The sequence below is a fragment of the Hibiscus syriacus genome, unplaced genomic scaffold (genome assembly GCF_006381635.1).
Source record: "Hibiscus syriacus cultivar Baekdansim isolate YM2019G1 unplaced genomic scaffold, ASM638163v2 tig00110578_pilon, whole genome shotgun sequence".
Lineage (NCBI taxonomy): Eukaryota > Viridiplantae > Streptophyta > Magnoliopsida > Malvales > Malvaceae > Hibiscus > Hibiscus syriacus.
The window spans coordinates 236,570-257,059 of NW_024062789.1; the positions used below are offsets into that span (position 1 = coordinate 236,570).

Here is a 20,490-nt window from a genome sequence, read left to right on the forward strand (position 1 = left end):
CCCGCTCTGTCTTCTCTTCGGCCGGCAACGGCAAAAGAAAACACGGACGCCATGAAAAAACATCCAAGGAAATCTTCCTGGGCGCTTCTTCTTCAAGCATTGGAAAAATGAATAATTTTGGGGAAGTCTTTTGGAGCATTACTTCAACCATTAAAAAATTGATAAAACATTAAAAAGTTCCGTAAAATATTTTAGGAACTATTTTCCCCCAAAAATGCGCGGAAGTTCTTAATTAATTATTGAAATTTCGGTATTTATTAAAAAATACTGTAATTAAATTATTATAGCTTCTATGGTACACAAAATTTATAAATTTATGTTTACAATTTTAAAATTTGATTTTTTTATTAATTAGAAATTTTCGTATTTGAAAATTTTTATTTTTATTAAAAAAATATAAACTCATTAAAATTTTAATATTACACCGTGATTAATGATATGCCATAAACGACAGTTAAGGATTATTCAATATCGGTTAATATTTTTAACTAATACTAAAATATTTTATTTTAACAAAATATGTAATCAATCCAAAATTTTTAAACAATAAATATCTAATGATTTGTAAAATATGTAATTTTATCATAATTTATATATTTTACTAAAAATATATAAATGGATGGAAGTTTCTAATAATATTTTCTTAGAAATTTTTGATAAGATTGAAACTTCGTACTGATATTTTTTAAAGAATAATAAGTTGAAGTTCACGTAAACCATTAATAAAGGTCAAATGTATGTAGTGGGGAAGTAATAGTGTAGTACAAAAATGGACCAAATTTGGAGTATTATTTGCAATACTCAAAACACAGTGTGTTTGCCAGAATTATGGATTGCTTCTGAAAGATAATATAAAATAATCATGGATTACTGGCTGTTAAGTTACATGGTCTCAAGTAAGTCAGATGTAAAGTCTGAGATGTAGTAAGGTCCACAACTAATTAACTTAGAACAAGTGATTCCCCCTTCAATATAAATATGGCTTAAATATATAAAAGGTGTTCAATTTATGCCTTTTTTTCAGTTTAGTGCTTAACGTTTATTTCGTTCTAATTTGGTGTCTAACGTTTCATTCTGTTATTTAAAATGAGTCAAGCCAACAGACCGTTATTTTTATCCTTTAAGTGACACATGTCACAATATGGTAATTTTAATTTTTTTTATATAAAATTAAAAATTTATATTTTTTTTAAAAATAAAACACATAAATTTATAAATAACCTCAAAACTTTCATTTCAACCCCTAAACCCACGCCGATTGCTGCCCTTTACCGTCGACGAAGCTCCACCCGACCTCACCTTCCCCGGCGATCAAAACCCCTATGAAATCGTAACTGATCAACGGTCGATCGATAGTGAATCAACGTTTTATACCCCATGAACCCTAGGATGAAAATCGCAATCCCAAGCAATTTCGACGGCCAATCGACAACAACTAAGACGACTTATAACTAGGATGATGACAAGGATTATGTCGGCGCAGTGGTCGTGGCCAGAAAGGATGGCGACGGCGGATTAGTGTTAGGATTTGGGGATTTTGAGGTTTTTTTGTAATTTAAAAGAAATAAGTTTTTTATAAATATAATAATATTTTTATTTTTTAAAAAATAAATTTTAAAATTACGAGTTTGTGACATGTGTCACTTAACGGAAAAAACTAATTGTCTGTCATTGACATAATAATATTTTTAATTTTTTAAAAATAAATATCAAAATTATGAGATTGTGACATGTGTCACTTAACGTTAGACAATAACTTGGAACGAAATAAACGTTAGACAATAAATTGGATGTAATACCCAATTTTAGTCTGGCCTACCATTTACAAGACTCGGATATTTTTATTGAAGAAAAATTTGAAACCCGATACATCATTTGACTTGCAACAAATTTTTGGACAATATCCATACATTTTTAGGGCATGATATCTTCTTGAAACTGAATCGACTTTCAGTTAGCTTTCCAACTCATTTTGAAACGCCTCAATCGGACATCAGAAACTCAAGATATGCTTATTTTAGTGAAGATAATGTGTGCAGAAAATTAGATACGATCCCAATACAGAGATTTTAATTCATTACGAATTTTTAATTATTTTATTGAATATTTGTAATTAAATTTAGCTTTATACTTTCCATAGTTTATTTAGAGTAATTTAGGATATTTTAGGATTTTAGGATTTTTTCCTTTTAATTGGTGTTTCTAACATACTTTCCATAGTTTATATTTGTAATGAACAAAAATGTTACAGTTTTCTCTATTAGGTTTTTGGGAGTCTATAAATAGACGTAAAGAAAAAGAGAATTTTTTTGGGATGAGAAAAAGAAAATGAGAGTCACCCTAAGTTTTGTAATTTGAAAAATACTAGTCAATAAAAAGAATGTATGTTTGAAGATAATTGTAATGTCTGTTTGAAGATAATTGTCCTTTTTTTACTTTTATTTTTGTTTTTTTTTATCGAATTCAGTTTTTTTTTAAACTCCGTCGGATGAGAAGAAACCAATGAACAAGAAAAAAAGACTTTCAAATATATATTTATAGAGATTTAGTCTTCTTTGAGGTTTTTCGATGAAAATCAGCCATGAATCTTGAATGAGAATTTTTCTTTTTCTTTTTGATATATAACTTAAAAAATATTTTTTATTTTAAGTGTTGAATTCAATTAAATGACTCGATGACCCGATTTGTATCCTTATAAGCTTCACTTATTTTTACACAGGTAGGAGATAATTTTAGTTCTCATGTTTGTTTTTTTGTTTTTACTTTATTTTCTTTTTTCTTTAAATTTATTTTTCTCAATTCTGATTGTTTTATTTTTACTTTTTTTCCATTATTTTTCTTTTTAATTGGTTTCCACATTTGTTTCCAAGATTTTATATTCCTAATTTTTTCTCTTATTCCTTGTTTATTTTATTCTCTGATTTGTGTTTTTTATTTTTGGATTCAAATTTTAGTTTAATTTAAATTCGGTTTGTCTTTCTAAATTAATTATTTTTCTTTTATTTTTTATTCAATATAATATTTTTCTACTTTTTTATTTTTTTACTTCTAGAATTTTTTTCTTTATATATTTATTCCGTATGTATAAATTCCTTTTAATTTTATCCTTTAATTTTTGGATTATTTGATTTTAATCCTAGATTAAATTTCTTGACTTTAGGCAAAACTTTTAGTTTTTTTTTTATTTAAGCATTAATCTAGATTAATTAGGGGATAATTTAAAGTAGTTCCCGCATGTGCTCTGGGTTCTATTTTTAATTATTCGAGTATAATAAAAATAGCTAAAATTTAATCTAGGATTAATATTAGAGTCCTGACTTTAGATTTAGTACAATTAGGTCCCTAACAAATAATTTACTCTTGACTTAGATTAAGCCTTAAACTTCAAATTTAGTTAGTTTAATTCTTTAATTAGAGTAATTAGAAAATTTATTAGGATTAATATTAGAGCCTCAATTTTAGGTTAGGTTTTAGTCCCTTTAAACTAGGATTAATAATTTATTTGTTTGATTGTATTGCATTGCATTGATTTAAAAATAGATAAGTAATGTTAGTTTATTAGAGATTTACAATATAACTCCTGTTTTTGCCCGGGGACTGTTGTGAATTTTCTAAATAAATTAATACCTTTTTAATCATAATTTCAAAAACGAGGTAATATCTATTTATTAGGGATTGATGATATAATTTTCGCTTATGCCTGGGGACTATCATCAGTTTCTAATAAATTGATAATCTTTCCAAAATTGTATCATGGTGAATCATTAATTAAATAAAAACAAGAACTCACAAATTTCCAAATCAAAGCAATGGGTAATCGACTAGATACTAATTTTGGGTGTTATAGGGGTATTAATCATTTTCCACATGTAATCAACTCCCGAACCCGTTTTCTAATTTCGCAGACCAAAACTAGCATTTTAGTTAAATCAATTTTTTATTAAAATTACTTGATTTTATGTGGTCCAATCTCACTTTAAAAATGGTTGGTGGCGACTCCCATATTTTTAAAATCAGTTGGACCAAAGGCTTAAGGACCGTTCTCATACCGGAAAAACGGACATAAGTTGAACACGTTTTGTATATTTAAGCCTATAAATATTTATAATTCTCTTCTTTATTCAAATTTATGATTAATAATTAACGTTCCATCTCATTTAACCTTTAAAATATATACTTTATTTCGTACCTTAAATTATTTTTTAAAATTAATATTTTTACACAATTTATTCAAAATAAAAATACCAATAAAAGCGTAACACAATATGTATTAACAAAACTAGATCAAAAATGATAATTTAAAAAATAAATTAAAAAGAATGGTGATTTAAACTTTAAAATACAAATTTAAAAAGTAATACTAGTTAAGATGTAAAATATAAAAATGATTGTGCTTTAGAAGCTAAATTAAGAATAAAGCCATTAATTAAATGCTTCAAATTTCCCTATTCCCATGTCTATCCAAATCTGATTAGCTGAGTTAGGTATGGAGATAGACCCACCACAAGAAACGTTTCTATCATCCGCAGGTTAAGATATATATATATATATATATATATGTAATATAATGCTTGTGCAAGATTTGCAGTAAAATCTAAAAAAAAAAAAACCCTAGATTCCACATCAACTCCCCATTATTCCAACCCCTGACAAGACACCACTCCCATTTTTTAATGAATCGAATGAGATTTATTATTAGAAATTTGATGACAAATGGAAGAAAGAAAAAGTCAGATAAACACGACCCCATAATTTTTTTTAAAATCCTTTAATAATTAGATTTCTTTATCAAAGATTAGGCAAAGTGGAAAAGAAATAAAGAGATTTATATTCGTATTGAGATTAAAAAGAAGCTGCACCCAGATTTACGACTAACTGAGAAAGAAGAAAAAACATTAGAAGCATGATTTAGTCAGAGATGAAAGAAGCCAGAAAGAAGAAAGAAAGTATTACATGAAGGAGCCCTGGTTCTTAGCTGAGAGCCGTTTCAAGAACTCATAAGTAGTGATCATTGTTGTTGCAGACATTGACATAGACGCCCACCTGGGCCCTAACCCTCTATAACAAGCTAGCCATCCACCTTCTTTAATCAGATTCCGAACAGTTTGCCCAACTGTTGGTCCACGCCTCCCATTCTCTTCCCCATCCAGGACTTGCAGTCTAGTCTTGATTGTGTCCAGTGGCATTGTAATCAAAGCTGATACCCCTCCGGCCATGGCTGCACTCACTCCCTGAACAGCCATTACCGTCTTCGTATCCGGCCTAATCGTGTTACTATTATTACTCTCATCATCTTTCTTCCAAATGTAGCATCCAATGCCTCCCCAAACGAGCCTCTGAGCTATCGAATAAGATGCCCACCACACTGCATGCGATGGAGCATACGTTAAAATCGATATACCAAAGCCTCTGTACAACCCCTTCGGACCATCCGTTCTAACTATTTTCCTAAACGCATCGATCCCATTTACGTATCTACGAGGTGAACTACAGCTCGGGTGGGTTCCTTGAACCATTAACCTCTGGCTTACCACATCGACCGGGGTCCAAACAAGCTGTGCAGCCATTGCAGCGCTTAATCCGGCAACAGCGTTAGCTATTGCCGCCGCGGTTGGTTCGGGAACACCCAAGTTAACCGTGGCACTGCCTACATTACTTTTGGTAACCTCAAGAGCTGCCATGTAAAGAGCTCGAGCCGGGATTGTTCCCATTAAAGAAGTACCGAATCCGCGGTATAAAGCCCTCAAACCTTCGTGTTTAACAATAGAAAAGGCGGTTCGGATACCAGAAAGTTGAGATTGAGCCACTTGCTGCCTCGTTTTAACCAAAACTACAGGGTAAAGGGTGGCTGAAACACCTGAAAACAGAGCAGCACCTAAGAAGAAAAACTTGGATTTATCGAGCATTTCCCAATCTATATCGGCTGGGATATGAATCTCTTGAGCCGATTCTTCCTCGGCCACCCTTATATTCATCTTTCCCAGTTTTAAAGATCGAAACCGCAAACTTCCAAATCAACAATTTGACACCGAAACCGTATACTCACCCCAAAAAAAGGAAGAAAAAAGCCAACACCACCGCTAGAGTCGATAATCACCGTTTCTGATGAGATTAAGGCAAAACAAAAGCAACGATGAAGGGATTTTTTCTCTCTTGTGGAACCAAATTCTGGATCGAACGTGAATCACAATAAACGGATCTATCATTTCTCTGGGTACTGACAATAAAAAAAAAGGATAAAAAGACCAATCACAGCATAAATACTTCATTTACCGGATATTCAACCATTGTAATCCCCGGCGACAACTTTTAACCGGTGAGAGAGAGCTCCTTGATATTGCGGAGAGATTTAGAGAAGAAGAGAAGTGGGTGACCGGAGATTAGAGGTAGAAAAAAAGGGGACGAAAGAGAATAAGACGTACAGTTATAGAAGGCGGAACGGACAAGTGTCGGTTATGGATTAGATATCTTTTAATTCTTTTTTTTTTGTTTATCGGAAAGGTTATTATTGTCTACGATTGTTTTGATTGAATAACTAGATTTAGAGCGTTTGGATGGCCGGTAACGCTGAGATTTTGATGGTGTCAATAAAATGAGAGTTTTGTTTATTTGTGTAGTGTATGCTGTGATGCAGAGAATTTAAGCCGGTTGTTTTACGAAGGGAGACAATGTAACATGACGTGGAATCCATATCCATTAGGAGCGGATTAGTTATTTTGTTCGATGTATGCAGGCGCATTCTCACCAACATTTGTTAACCTATGCCAATCAATTAGTATTAATTTAATTTAAAAAAGGATGTGAATCAAGTTGGGTTCGAGCATGATGTCTGCAGGAATTAAGAGACTGTTGTTATGATCTTTATCTCACGCTTGATCTATTTGCCTGCACTTTCTCTGGTTTAGTTAATATTAATATCAGCATCGTGGAACCAACCGAGTACTTGGTCCTCAATGCTTCTGAACTTGCTGTTCATGAAGTGCATTTCACTAACTCTCTCAATCATGTTCTTCATGCTTGCTAATCTAAAGATCTGATTTTTATTTAATTTTGTTGATGATTCTTCATATGGGGTTACATTTTTCTGCAGAGATTTACGCCGTGTGATGTGGTTTTGGATGGTGTTGATGAGACACTTGTTTTGATGTTTGAGCAAGTGCTTGGTACTGGCAAAAGAGTGTCAAGTATTGAGTTTTCTGCGACTCTGAATGAGCAATTGAAGGGCCTTTACAAATGGTTCCGTACATCCTTTTATTAACTTCCAATGTTCTCAAGCAATTTCGGTGGTTAAAATAATGATTGTACTCCTTAGAGGTTCTGGGTTTGATCACACACTTGCAAGGGGATGTTTGATGTCGTATATTTCTCTGTATCATATTCCTTTCACACAGGCATGGATGGCTTATCTCGAGCTAAATGTACTGTGAGCAGTAAGATGAATTATAATCGACCTCATTTTCAGGCATTGTAGATGACAGATATGTTCTTTGTGGCCTGTGCACAATCATTGTCATCTTTGCTTTCATTGATGAATGTATACAGAACAGAGACCGTTTTGCTGACAGATGTGGTAGCTAACTCGACAGGTTGCCTACATTGCTGTCATCTAGAATACAAACACTGTTTCTCGAGTCCCTCTTGAAGGTGTATAGAGAAGCTGATGCAGTTCAAGATAAAGAACGCGTTTTAAGTGAGATTTTGATCATCTTTAGTTAACCAATCCAGGCTTATCACTGTTTCTCATCCACATTAAATCTCATTCGAGTTCCCTCTTCTATATTTTGCTTCGATATACAATAGCATCCACTCCAGATCCAGATATTCTAGTAGAAGCTCTCGACTTTTTGATATTTTAAGAGGTATTGATGAATTATTAGATTGAAAAGAGTAGGAAATGTTGGGATTTGAATCCTGAACTTGTAGGAAGCCAAATTCTCTAGGTTGTTTGCAGGTTCAAACTGGGATTCAATCTCGAGTAATTTTAACTTCGTCTTTTCTTGGAAGGTTCGAGATCAAGATATTATTAATGGACTTACTGGAATAAGCTTAAAAGGGAATGCAATAGCATGGAGGTGGATGAAAATGGCAAATTCATGTGCTGCAGTTTACCTTCACGAGTTGATTCTCATACTACTTCCAGGAAGAATTAGCCACTGTTTTCTTCATGACTTAAAATATGCTATAGGAATGGCCATCTTCTTTTTCCATACAATTAACCAAGCCATCTGAAAAACCAATGCAGGAGAACTGGAACTTTATCACAACCAAGTATGGCGGTGGGCCCATCACACATTTTATTCTTGACATTATCTCTCCGGTAAGGAAGTAAACCCCATAAATAATCAATGATACATTATTTATAAATAGCCTTGAAGTATATATCAGATACCGGTATGCATACATGGCAGTTTTGCAGCAATGAAAAAGCCAACGAGGACGAACCATTTTTCGAGAGCCAATGAATTTGAAGCAAAGCATTGAGCAGGTTCGGATCAAAGCAAGGTTGGTTGAAAGCATAAAGCAAGAGCGGCAACCTCTTCAAAATCCTACTCAACCAATTAGCTTGTAAGGGATGATAACTTCAACCGTTATCTCAATATATATGCGTGTATGCGTACACATAAAGCATAAAAGCTTGGCACCATTTATACCAAAACATAGGCAATACGTCAACAACACTTCTATAATACACATTTTCTGTTCTTGTACACACATTAAGCCCATAAGAAAAAGTAATGGACCGGAGCTATGTATTTCACTAGTACTCTAATATGTCAGCTATTATGGTGCCTTGACTTTAGATGATTGGCGGCAGAGACTTTAATTATGATTTGATCTTAAACTTCCTTTGTGCTTTCAAGTCTACAACAATTACAGAGATGTTGTCCCTGCTACCTTTTTGGATGGCCAGCATCAAAAGGTAATCAGCTGCAGATTGTGCGGCAGGGTCGACTCCTTTGCCTCTTTCAACCAGAGACGGAACACCGTTCTTTTTGTGCCAGAGAAGGATTCGCCGTCGAGCCACCTCACAAGCTTCCTCACTTGATATCACATCCCACAACCCATCGCTGGCTAGAATCAAACATTCATCTTCTCTAGCTCGAGGAATAAACATAACTTCTGGATCCGGGATAATCCACGGTTTCAAATATCTGTCACCTGTGAATTAACATAAAAAAAATAGTAAATGCAACACTATACTCAAAGTTCCATTTATCAAACAAGTATGATAAAAATCAAGCTTTAGCATCTTGAAATGAAATGGAAGACTTTGCATTTGCAACAGCATTATTTCTTTTATCGCTGGGAGAGGCGGCGTATTAGGTCAAACTACGATAGAAATAAACATACCAATGGACCTTGACATCCCAAGAACACCAAATACACGATGTCCGTTCCACTGTATAACTTTGCCTCCTGATGCCTCGATCCTTGCACACTCATCCTCTCTATTTGGCTGAAAATCAATAAAGCAAACATGACAGTTTCAAGGAACGGAAAGCTTATTTTATTTATTAGTAGAAAATCCCAAGACTTTTAAATTGTCTTACTTTGTGATCACTAGACAGTATCAAGGCTTCTTTGCCACGGCACAAGACTGCTCTTGAATCACCACAGTTAGCAACAACGATATGCGACGAACAAACCAAGGCCACCACCGCAGTTGATCCAACAGTTTCGGGGGCAATGGGTTCAAAACCAGCACCAGAAGTATGTTCATTACCGCTGCTAACTTTTCCTCCGATCTCATCATCAACCTTTAAAAAACAACTAGTAAATGTCTTCTCCCATTGTGCTTTTCGATTTTCCTTGCTAGTGTCGTCCCATAAATTGTCTTTAATGCTCCCAATCTCTTCTGCCAAAGCCACATGGATACGATCACGACAATAGTTTGCCACCTGCATGAGATACCGATAAGGTTAACGAGCAAGAAAATGATGAATTGATCAAGGAGTCACTACAATCAGAAAAACAAAAATGTTGCACATTGCAGTCATCCAAATTGCCATAAAAAACATATAGATCACTGGCTCCCCTTGGCCCCCGCCAATTTTTATAATTATTAATTAATACTAAAAAATTATATATTTTTGAAAAATAAATAAAAAAATTATCAGGCCCCTCCATTAAAAAGAAATTGTATTTATGGAAAATAGAAAATATTTTAACCCCGCTATAATAAATTTCTAGTTCTGCCCTTGATATAGATAGCAACTATCATTTAATTCAATTCAAGAATGTTCGAAGCTTCTTAAAAAATAGAGCTAAAATGTAAAACCAGGATTTCGGAAGAATGTTGTACCTGTGAGCCACCATGGCCGTCATATACACCGAAGAAGTGTCCAGTAAGGTCAGTCAGACTTCGACTGATACCATCGAAAACACGATCACCAATAAGCATTTTGATGGGAATCTTTATAAACCGAGGCATAACAGCAACAGCATCTTCCATTTCCGTTCTTTTTCCGATAACCGACACCGAACCCCAAAGGGGTATACAATCCAACTCAAAAACACTCCGGCAACCTCTATTGAGATTCTTTTCATTTGGCAGTTGAATTACCACTTCAGAGGTCTTTAAATCAAACCCATCAGAAAGCTTTGCATCTGGATTCACTGTTGTAATAAGAACTTCAGCTGTAGGCACCTGCTCGATGTTCGACTCTCCCAAAATAATAGCCTTTGCGAGAATTCGACCACTTTCAATTTCCACATTTCGCAAGCTTATATCAGAACCTGCATTTAAAACCAGCAACCCCTCATTTATAATCCCATTAGTGTCCACTGACAAAATTTCATCTTCCTCACTCTCCTGAGCCATCGATTCACTAGTAGCAATTGATCTATTTCTGTTCTCAGATAACATCTTCGACGAATCAGCTCCTTCCCCAACACCCTCCGACATCACCACCATATTAACTCTGTCCTTATCTTCTTCACAATTTCCATAGCTGCAAGAAATAGATTCCTGAGAAATGACCTTTGCAGAATCGGACAACAAGTTTGCTGCATCGGTTGCAAGCTTGATCTTTGCGATTTCCACATGAGCTGCGAGTCCAGAGTTCTCACACATAGAGTTACCTAAACTAAGCGTCACTGCAACTGCCGGAGACATCTCTGCCATCAATTCCTGCCTCTACTCCACAAATTATTACGACTTAAAATCTCTAAAGAGTGAACCACGATTTACCATTCATCTTCAACTATCACCTTCCAGCAACACGCTTGGGACCAAGTCATAGGGTTCTATCAATACCTTCTCCATTGCAATGAATCTCAGAGACCCTACAATCTGTTCATACTGTAGAAACAGTAATACACCAAGATTAAAGTTTTTAGAAGGGGCACGAGTTAAATGCAAGCAGAAATGAATATAGGACTAACCAGATCTGGTAAAGCACAACGGATCAACCCTTATATTTAATGAAATTCAAACCATAATCACAAATTATCAAGATTCTTCATCTTTTGAGAAAGAAGGTAATTAAAACCTGTCCACACCACCTACCCTTTTTTAAACAAATTATAAAGCAAAAAATGTAAACACCAAATTCAAAGCTTTATATGTAAAAAACCATAAAAGTCAAAAGTTATCATGAGAAAAAACCTAGGATAAAGCTAAAACAAACACAGATAACCACTGGGGAAGCCCTAAAAAGGTTAACTTTTTGGTATATACAAGTTGAGTTTCCTGGATCTAAGGCAAACCCATCTCAGCCAAGGGTCTCTTTCACTCTCTTTCTCCTCCTTCAAACAAACAAACCAACCCCATACAACAAGAACCTGCCAGAATTATGTGTCTTTAGAAAGAAACATCTAAAAAAAAGATCTTGTAGATATACTAAAAAGTTGACCTTTAGCTCTTAAACAAAAGGAAAAAAATATATCAAATTTATTTGAAGAAATGATTAAAATGATGCTTACCAGTGGAAAATTGGAAATCAAGTGGCCCTAAAACAAGAAGCCTCCTTTAGTTTTTCCCCTAGATTGTTTGCTATGTTCTGGGATTGGGGAGGCCGAGGCCGAGGCTGAGGCTGAGGCTGAGGCTTAGGATGGTGTGGGGGGAAGAGAAGAAAATAAAAGGAATAATGTGTTGGGGGGATGGATTCTTTTTTAGGGGGACACGTATACATGTAATTATCTTACATCATTGAATGCTTTTAAAACAGGAAGTGCTTAGGACAGTGCTTACATAAAGACATCTTACCATGATTTTTGATGGGGCAAACTTTGAGGAGGGACACGTGCCTCCGTCACTCTGAAAAGTCAGACCCACACCCATTAATGTCTTTTACCCCATGCGATGTGATGTATCTGATCCAATCCATCTGTGTTTCTTTTCTGTTTTTCACCATTAATTCATCTGCTTCAAAACTGCTGCTTTTTTCTTGGTAAGTAAAGTATGAAATCTTAATAATTAAATGGCAGACGTGCTTTTAGGACAGGAAGTGCCTTTTTCTTCCCCCTTTTTTTATTATTAATCTTAATAATCAATATAACAAATTCTACATAATAACATTAATATCATCAATTAATTTTACTCAGCATAACATTAATATCATCATTAGTAATATTCTCATTTCAATTTTACTCGGCATAACATTAATATCATCATTAGTAATTTTTCATTTCTTTTGATAAACAGTCAATTTAAATGTCTATATAGTCAATTACCAATTATCGTTTTATAAGTTTTGGATCCATAGTCCTCGTATCATTAATAATTTCATGTAAATTCAAAACAATGTCATAATACCTTAAAATGCATTGATATTAAATTATTTTTATGACATCAAAACTATATCATATTATATTAAAATTGTATTCAAATTTAAAATAAACAAAAATTAAACTAATACAAATACATAAATTAATTGAAAATTCATACATAAAAACAGAGTAACGAATCATTCAACTAAACATCATAAAAAGCAAAGGCGTTCAAATCTTTTATTTTAATGACTAACACTAATGTATCGGAATAACATAATTTTCTATCGCAATAATCATAATACAAGAATCACTTGAAAGAAAAAGATGAATCCTAATAGATCCACCTTTATTCATTTACTCTAGTTAAATTTAACAAGACAACGGAAAAGATAGCAAAGCACACTGCTCACTTATACCGAAATGCTGGTAACTCATCCCTTGACATAAGTTCATCTCGAAACGGTGTAAATCATTTACTTATCGTATTATCATTTAAAAATAACACGAATAATTTATCTTAGTGGTTAAAAGAATCGTTGTTGTTTCTAGAAGATATGAGTTCGAGCATCAATGAGCACAAATGTGATTGAACATTTATTGTCAAATAGTTGAGAATATTCAGAACAAATACTATTTTGTAATCATCTTAGTTTAATTAAAAATAGAGCCATAAAACACCATATTGTCATATATCATGAAATCCATCATTATGGTTAAGAATCAAAGTATGCTCTTCTCTTACCATTTTATTTATCTTTTCTTTTTCATTTTCTGTGCTTATATAATAAATGGATTCAGTTGAGATGTATTTTAAGTTTTTAATATTTATTTAAGTATACTTTTAATTAAAATATAATATTTTATTAAAAACTATTTAATTATCATTTACCTCGGTATAGGCCAATTTGTTATGTAAACCTTCTCAGTACCAATTTATTATGAAATCCATCATTATGGTTAAGAATGAAATTATGCTCTTTTCTCACCATAATTATCATTTACTTCGGTAGGTGGACATAACTCGAAGAGGAGGCTGGCCCATGCAAAGTCTTTTGTCATTGTTTTGTTTTTTCGCAGTTGCCGACCACCTTATTTAAACGATGGAAAGGAGGATAAATGATTGTATTCGTTATTTCAGGGAAATTGGTGTCAAGTCGAGAAGTTTGTTAACCGAACTTACGTTGGTAACGCACAAAAATAAATAAAAAAGAAATCAAGGATCTGTTGGTTGCTTTTTTAAACAAGTTGCAGCTTCCCTATGAAGAGGGGCTTAAAGGCTTGCCAACCATTGTCTCCATGTATGGGGGACGACTAAAGAATCTTTGATGCAAAGCCATCATATTCAGCGAATATTTCTTACCAGTAAAACATAACAATAGCCTACCCCAAAAATCATTCCAAGTATCTGCAAAAGCAAAATTCCAGCTCGCAGTTTAGTTCCTCAATTCTCAACCCCCTTATTCCCACAAAATTTTAATGTGATTATGCAACAATCCGAAAGAAATTGATCGGGAATACATATAAAAGTATTGAATTCCATCATGCAGATTAATCACAGAAAATGTGTCTAAAAAAAGCACCATTTGACTTAGAGCAACATTGACTCCGGATTCTCAATGTAGCCTTTGAAAGCTTTCAGCCATTCAGCACCAATTGCACCTAAAAGTACAGCAAGAAAAGTGGATAGTAAAAGTTTGAGTCAGGTCAGTAATAAACTATTATGATTATAACCAAACTACTTACCATCAATAACTCGATGATCACAGCTTAGAGTTACAGACATGTATGAAGCAAAGTTGAATTGGTCAGGACCTGAGCCAGGGATAACCCTCTTCTCAGCTGCAAAACAAACAGTCCAGCAATTATGAAGAAGAAAAAGAATATAACTTGACATAGGGCAAAATTAAGGACAGCTCTTACCAGACCCAACAGCTAGAATTCCTGACTGAGGAGGATTAATGATGGCACAGAATTGCTTAATACCAAAGGGCCCTCCCAAGTTAGACACTGTAAATGTGCCTCCCTGCAAAGGAAACCCAGCATGTGTACAATCCAGATGATGATCATAACATCAATTATTGTTTATTAACATGAAACCAATTTCTACCTCATAATCTTCTGGTTTTAAGCTGTTCTCCTTGGCTTTTTGGGCCAACTTCTTGACCTCCTCAGAAATTGAGGACAAACCTTTCTTATCAGCATCCTGCAATATGTACAAACAAATTATGGTAAAGCCAACTAGAAAATTATTACAGGAACGGAACAACATGAAGTGAAAACAACTCACCCTGATAACAGGGACATAAAGTCCATTGTCTGTCTGCACAGCTACATTAATATTCACATTGTTATACCTGGGATGGAAGCAAAAGAAGAATGCCATAACAATATTTGTAATCCATTATGCACTCAAGACATAAAAAGCTTGCAAGTAATTTATACTCACTGACGAATATAGTCATCTGTCCATGAACTATTGCACTGAGGAGCCTTTCGGAGAGCTAATGCAGCAGCCTGTAATTGACAAAAGACTTTTACCTTCCAAGTATATTAAATCTGACATGTTTTTGTTGAGGTATTCTAATGGCAGTTCAATGTGAAAAAGAAGAATACGCACTAATTTCTTATTTGCAGAAATGCTATATTAGCATCTACATAAAGCAGCAATTTCAGACAATGTCCAAACTAAATATTTCCAAAAAAATGTGATTTAACAAAGAATTACATAATTTCAGGAAAAGGATTAAAATTTACAAGGATGAAAAGCAAGAAAACATCATGAGACACGAACTTGACATGATATGTTTTTACTATGAACTCGGAAGCTTAATCAAGAAATGCCTTGTTAGATCCACATTATATTGACAAAAACCTTAAGACCATAACAAAAGTATCAAATGCTGGCCAACTTGGTATATCTCAAAGCTAAGTAAATGTATAGAACTTGTCTACCTTAATTACAAGATCATTGACAGATATACGCTTTCCACCTGACGCTTCCTGTAATGAGTTGAGTTGGCTCCGCAAACTGAATGTAATGAAACAGTTTATCATTATCAAATCTATCATCAATTTCCTTTTCCAAAGATTGAAGCACTATTACTTACTCCATAAGTTTGTCAACACATGTATCCACTGTTAAATAGTAATGCGGGATAGTCTGCTTTGAGAATAGTAAGCGAGATGCTGTGATCTGTCAAATTTTGTAGACCAAATTACTCGCAGAGCACATTGGTTATGTAGCAGACACCCAAAATGGGGGGACGACAAAAGAAGCTGGACAGAAGATATGGAAACCAACTTCTTTGCACTCTTATGAAAAGAGTGAAGAAATCTAAAAGGTAGCTAAAATTTGAAATTTCATTAGCTGCAATTGAATGCAGATCCTTTCAGAACTAGATGAAATGTGAAATTCTATTTGACAGCCTTGTACTTCATGAAACTTATAAAAATAATATCCACGAGTAAATTACCTTTCTTATCTGAGAATGAGGGATGTCCACATAATCTAAAGATGCAAGTTTTGCATCCTTTGTCTTAGGAGTCGATGCCGAAACTTCCTTTCGGCGTGAAGCTACATGACAAGGAAAACAATTCAGTGAATCAGTAAGCAGAAGAGTGACAACAGTACATCAAATTGAATACTATCAAAGAAACTCTGACAGAAAAAAAGGGATTGTGGGGTGGGGAGACAGACATTATTTACTATATAGCATTAATTATAAGCTGAGCAAAATCACAACAGCATCAAACAATGTAGAAATTAAAATATGATACCCAAGTAATCTTCAATATCAGCCTTTACAATGTGTCCATCAGGACCTGTTCCTTTGATGCTTGATAGTGGTACCTATATTTGCATTCAAGAAGAAAAAGAAAAAAAAGATTTGGGATAGAAGTGATTACATGCTTATGGTTGTATCTTGACACAGAACAAGACAATTGCATTCACAACACTCATATGACTAACCTTGTGCTCTTCTGCCAATTTTCGAGCAAGAGGACTCGCAAAAATGCGATCTTCTGAAGGAGAGGAGGTAGGCTTGGGAGTCTTGGGCTCTGGTGAAGGAACTGGTTGTTCAACAGGCTCCCTTGGCGGTGGCGGAGGAGCTGCTGAGTCTTTTGCTGCTGGAGCCCCAGAACCTGATGCCGGAGGACTGTAGTCCTTGAACTTTGCAACATCCTCCTCCTCTTCAACAGTGATGGCAATTATCTACATGTAACCACAAAAGGAAAAAAAACATTAAATAAATATTCAGATGAATTGAGCATTACTCAGGGAGCGAAAAAGCAATAAAAAAAGATCTAAGAGGTGCAGAGCTGAGGTGTGTCTCCTTTATTTAGTCAAATCGATTCCCAAATCCATGAGAACCGAAGAAAGATAAATGTATGCACAACAATTCTCAAAATCAATACCTCACCAACTTTGATCTCTTTTGACCCGTCTCCCTTTATAATCTTAGCAAGATAACCTTCTTCCATGCATTCCATCTCAACAGTTGCTTTATCCTTTCAGTGATAAATAAAGTTATAAACAAAATCCTATTTTTAATACAAAGAAAGCAAATAAAGGATAACTTCCATCAGGTGCTACAAGGTAGCCAACAAACAGGAGAATGCCTTACTGTTTCAACTTCACACAACACTTCTCCAGGAGTCACCTTATCACCCTCTTTCTTCAACCACCTTGCAATATTTCCCTGCATTTAGGAAATGGCATGCTAAGAAGATACTGCCAATATTTTACAATATTTTGGAAAGATCCAGAAAGATTCACACCTCTGTCATCGTGGGTGAGAGCGAAGGCATTCCAATCTCTTGGTGAGGAGGAAGGCCTGAAAGCAACTTAAGAATATTAGCAATATTTAGTAGGTCGTGCAATAACAAATTGGAACATTTAACAAACAAGTAACCCCATATGGTTATCATTAATGCAGCAGGGTTCAACTTAGAAAACCTTCAATCATCAATACAACTGCCATGTGCCCAACCATAAATATTCGAACCTAAATCCAGCATTACCTAAGCGAGAGCACTGTCAAAATAATAATAAAAAGAACAAAATATATAGCACTGCCTTGTAAAAGAGAGATGAATAATAAACTGTAGTTATGATGTCTCAAATCTTAAAAGCAGATAAATCGCATTTCACAACTTGGTTACCAGGTAAACATGTTTCATAAAACAAAATGCTACCCAAAAGGTAAATTCCTATTATCTGAGGCTCCTGTCATAAGGGTACTGAACAAGAGATAGAACGGAAAAATCTCACAGATAATTATGGTCTCAACATAGAAATTTCCACCGAAAGCACAACAATAGAGTCATAGTTTGGAATTAAAAATGACACGTGCAGTTTCATTAGTTAAAACACAATCTCATGGTAGTCACCGACCGGTAAGTGCAAAATTTTTTACCATTTGACAAGTAATGGATCCCTAAGAGAACAATACATGATAATTAAAGCAATAGTCCTTACCTGCATCAGATGCAAATCCTCTACTTGAAAGCACCTGCGAGCTGACAATGGATACAAGGAAGGAGTTTAATATCTTGAAGTGAATAGGTAAACATTAATAGGAAACTTCCAATAAAATGCTGAAAATAATACCATAGAAATTCTCTGCTATATACCACACCACCCATTGGAATTCCCAATCTCATTGTTTTCCTAGAAAGAATGTTCTTACATAAACCAAATGATACCTGCAGATAAGATGTTAAACAGACAGTTAGCCAACTGAATCTTAACTTCAATTAAGAAAATCATGCACAATGGGGAATCTGCGGAAGAAAGAAAAGTAATAAAAATACAACAAAGACTGCAAATTTATTGCTCCACCAACGGAAAATAGAATGATGAACTTACAGGGTTACGAGCAACAAACTTAGATACAATCTCTCTTTCTGCAGGTGCACCAACTGGGTAGATCTTTGCAACATCTGAATAATAACCAACTTTACTTAACATAGCATAAACAAAACAACATCCACTCTGTTATGCTTTTAAAACCTGCAAAGAGCCTATAGATTGTAATTATAATATCTTAATTAGTATAAAGGTAGCCGGGAGGCTTTGGAGGCACTTTTTGCACGTCAACATAGTAGACTAAACAAAAATTCTAAGAACAGCACTTCTGCTTAAGGATTGTGGAAAACAAGGTATCAGAAAACAGAGCAATCTTTTCTCATTGCATCTTTATATGTACCTTCTCTTTTACAGACAGAGGATTGAGCTCCATTGGAAAACCAACGAAATTTAGGAACATTTCTTAACTGTAATAGCAAAAATTCAAAAGTAAAATTTAAAAAATTAAATAAATTAAACGATATAACAGAGACAAAAAAAATCAACGATGATGAATAAAATTATATTCGAGATGGATCAGCAATTAAATTCACATATTTGAATAAAAAACTGATGAAGCATTAAAACAAAGAAATGAATCCAGTATAGAGAACTGAGAAAACTCGAGCGTTACCCTTCTAGAGTGATTGTTGACGTGAGATGCATAAGCCATGATTCTTTAGGCTCCCAATCAAACTATTAAAAAAAGTGGAATAAATATGTGAAGGTTAGGGTTAAGACCGTTCGGGAATAAAGATCAAACAAAGTAGAACTCACCTACTTGTCCAGTTTTTTAGAAGAACCTGAAAAAAGAAAGTAAAAGAGAGATGGAAGGGAAAACGATCGCTGCCTCTACTTTAATTTATGTTTTTGTGATCGCGAGTGGACTGGTGTAATAAATAAACGGTCTGGATAGGGGATCTAAGCTAAGTTCAGTGAGTTGTGTTATAGAGGATGATTCACGTGGAAAGAAAACTGGCTCTACATGTTTTGGGCTTGATTGTTAGGCGGGCGCCCACTTTCGTAGATTTGACCAACAATTTTTGTTCCCAGTGTAACCTTTTTTCTTTAAAGGTTTTAAAAATCATTTTATCTCTATAATAAATTTAGATAAATAATTTATTATTAATTGTATTAATTTTATATTTAAACTTATTTAATAAAATCAAATTTTTAACCAACATCATGATTTTTATGCGAATTTAAACATGAAATTATTAAATTAAATTATTAAAATAGTGATTATAAAATATTTAAATAATTTTATGATGAGAGAACTTTCTTCTTAATAAGAAAAATCAATTTTTTTGAGTAAGTATATTTGATGAGGAGTTAAATTATTCGTCTTTATTATTTTATATTTTAAAATCATGTATTTTAGATTCATTAAAAATAGGGGTGTACAAATTCGGGTACTCGGATTTTCGGATACCCGGAACATCCGGGTCATTGATTTCTCGACCCGTGTCTCGATCCGGATGTTCCGAGTACCCGAATTTTACGGGTACCCGGATACCCGTGTTTTTTTAAATGTTTTAAAAAATAATTATTTAATTTAATATATAATATTATGTTAGATAAAAAAAATCCCATATATTGAAATGTTCTAAAATAATAGTTGTTTACTTTAATTTAATATATAATAGTTGTTTACTTAATTTTAAGGACTCTTTTTTATATATAAAATAATATTATATTATTATATATACCCGGATACCCGGTGTTACTTTAAAATATTCTAAAAAAAAGTTGTTTACTTTAATTAAATATATAATATTATTAATAATTAAATATATAATAATAGTAAATCATAAATCCAAATTTTAAATTCAAAGTTTTCAAAATACAAATTAAATAATATTTTAACATCCTACCTTTCTAATTTTGAGAGCCTTTTGGACGTGATCATTGTTAGCCCAATAAGCACA

The 20,490-nt window shown here is 33.8% G+C and overlaps 3 protein-coding genes across 4 annotated transcripts; all 3 read right to left on the minus strand.

The window, feature by feature from the left end:
- Positions 1–4,807: 4,807 nt before the first annotated feature.
- On the minus strand, positions 4,808–6,517 carry LOC120133354 (solute carrier family 25 member 44-like). Its single transcript, XM_039149958.1, has one exon. It carries the CDS (start codon positions 5,973–5,975, stop codon positions 4,950–4,952), a length of 1,026 nt encoding a protein of 341 aa, XP_039005889.1. The 5' UTR covers positions 5,976–6,517; the 3' UTR covers positions 4,808–4,949.
- A 2,107-nt stretch (positions 6,518–8,624) lies between these two features.
- Positions 8,625–12,133, minus strand: LOC120133351 (protein phosphatase 2C 16-like). Of its 2 annotated transcripts, XM_039149956.1 has the most exons (6): positions 11,926–12,133; positions 11,386–11,784; positions 10,304–11,302; positions 9,552–9,899; positions 9,352–9,457; positions 8,625–9,159 (listed from the first exon to the last, which is right to left on the minus strand). In XM_039149956.1, exons 3-6 carry the CDS (start codon positions 11,123–11,125, stop codon positions 8,825–8,827), a joined length of 1,611 nt encoding a protein of 536 aa, XP_039005887.1. In that variant the 5' UTR covers positions 11,126–11,302; positions 11,386–11,784; positions 11,926–12,133; the 3' UTR covers positions 8,625–8,824. The 2 variants fall into 2 exon arrangements, with proteins under 2 accessions (XP_039005887.1, XP_039005886.1); XM_039149955.1 differs by lacking the exon at positions 11,386–11,784.
- A 1,907-nt stretch (positions 12,134–14,040) lies between these two features.
- On the minus strand, positions 14,041–19,351 carry LOC120133350 (dihydrolipoyllysine-residue acetyltransferase component 2 of pyruvate dehydrogenase complex, mitochondrial-like). The gene is made up of 19 exons (XM_039149954.1): positions 19,197–19,351; positions 18,924–18,990; positions 18,584–18,657; positions 18,326–18,420; positions 18,194–18,234; positions 17,494–17,549; positions 17,340–17,414; positions 17,131–17,223; positions 16,685–16,927; positions 16,492–16,564; positions 16,188–16,288; positions 15,822–15,907; positions 15,667–15,742; positions 15,161–15,228; positions 15,002–15,068; positions 14,822–14,917; positions 14,635–14,737; positions 14,458–14,553; positions 14,041–14,373 (listed from the first exon to the last, which is right to left on the minus strand). Exons 1-19 carry the CDS (start codon positions 19,233–19,235, stop codon positions 14,303–14,305), a joined length of 1,620 nt encoding a protein of 539 aa, XP_039005885.1. The 5' UTR covers positions 19,236–19,351; the 3' UTR covers positions 14,041–14,302.
- Between the last annotated feature and the right edge of the window lie 1,139 nt (positions 19,352–20,490).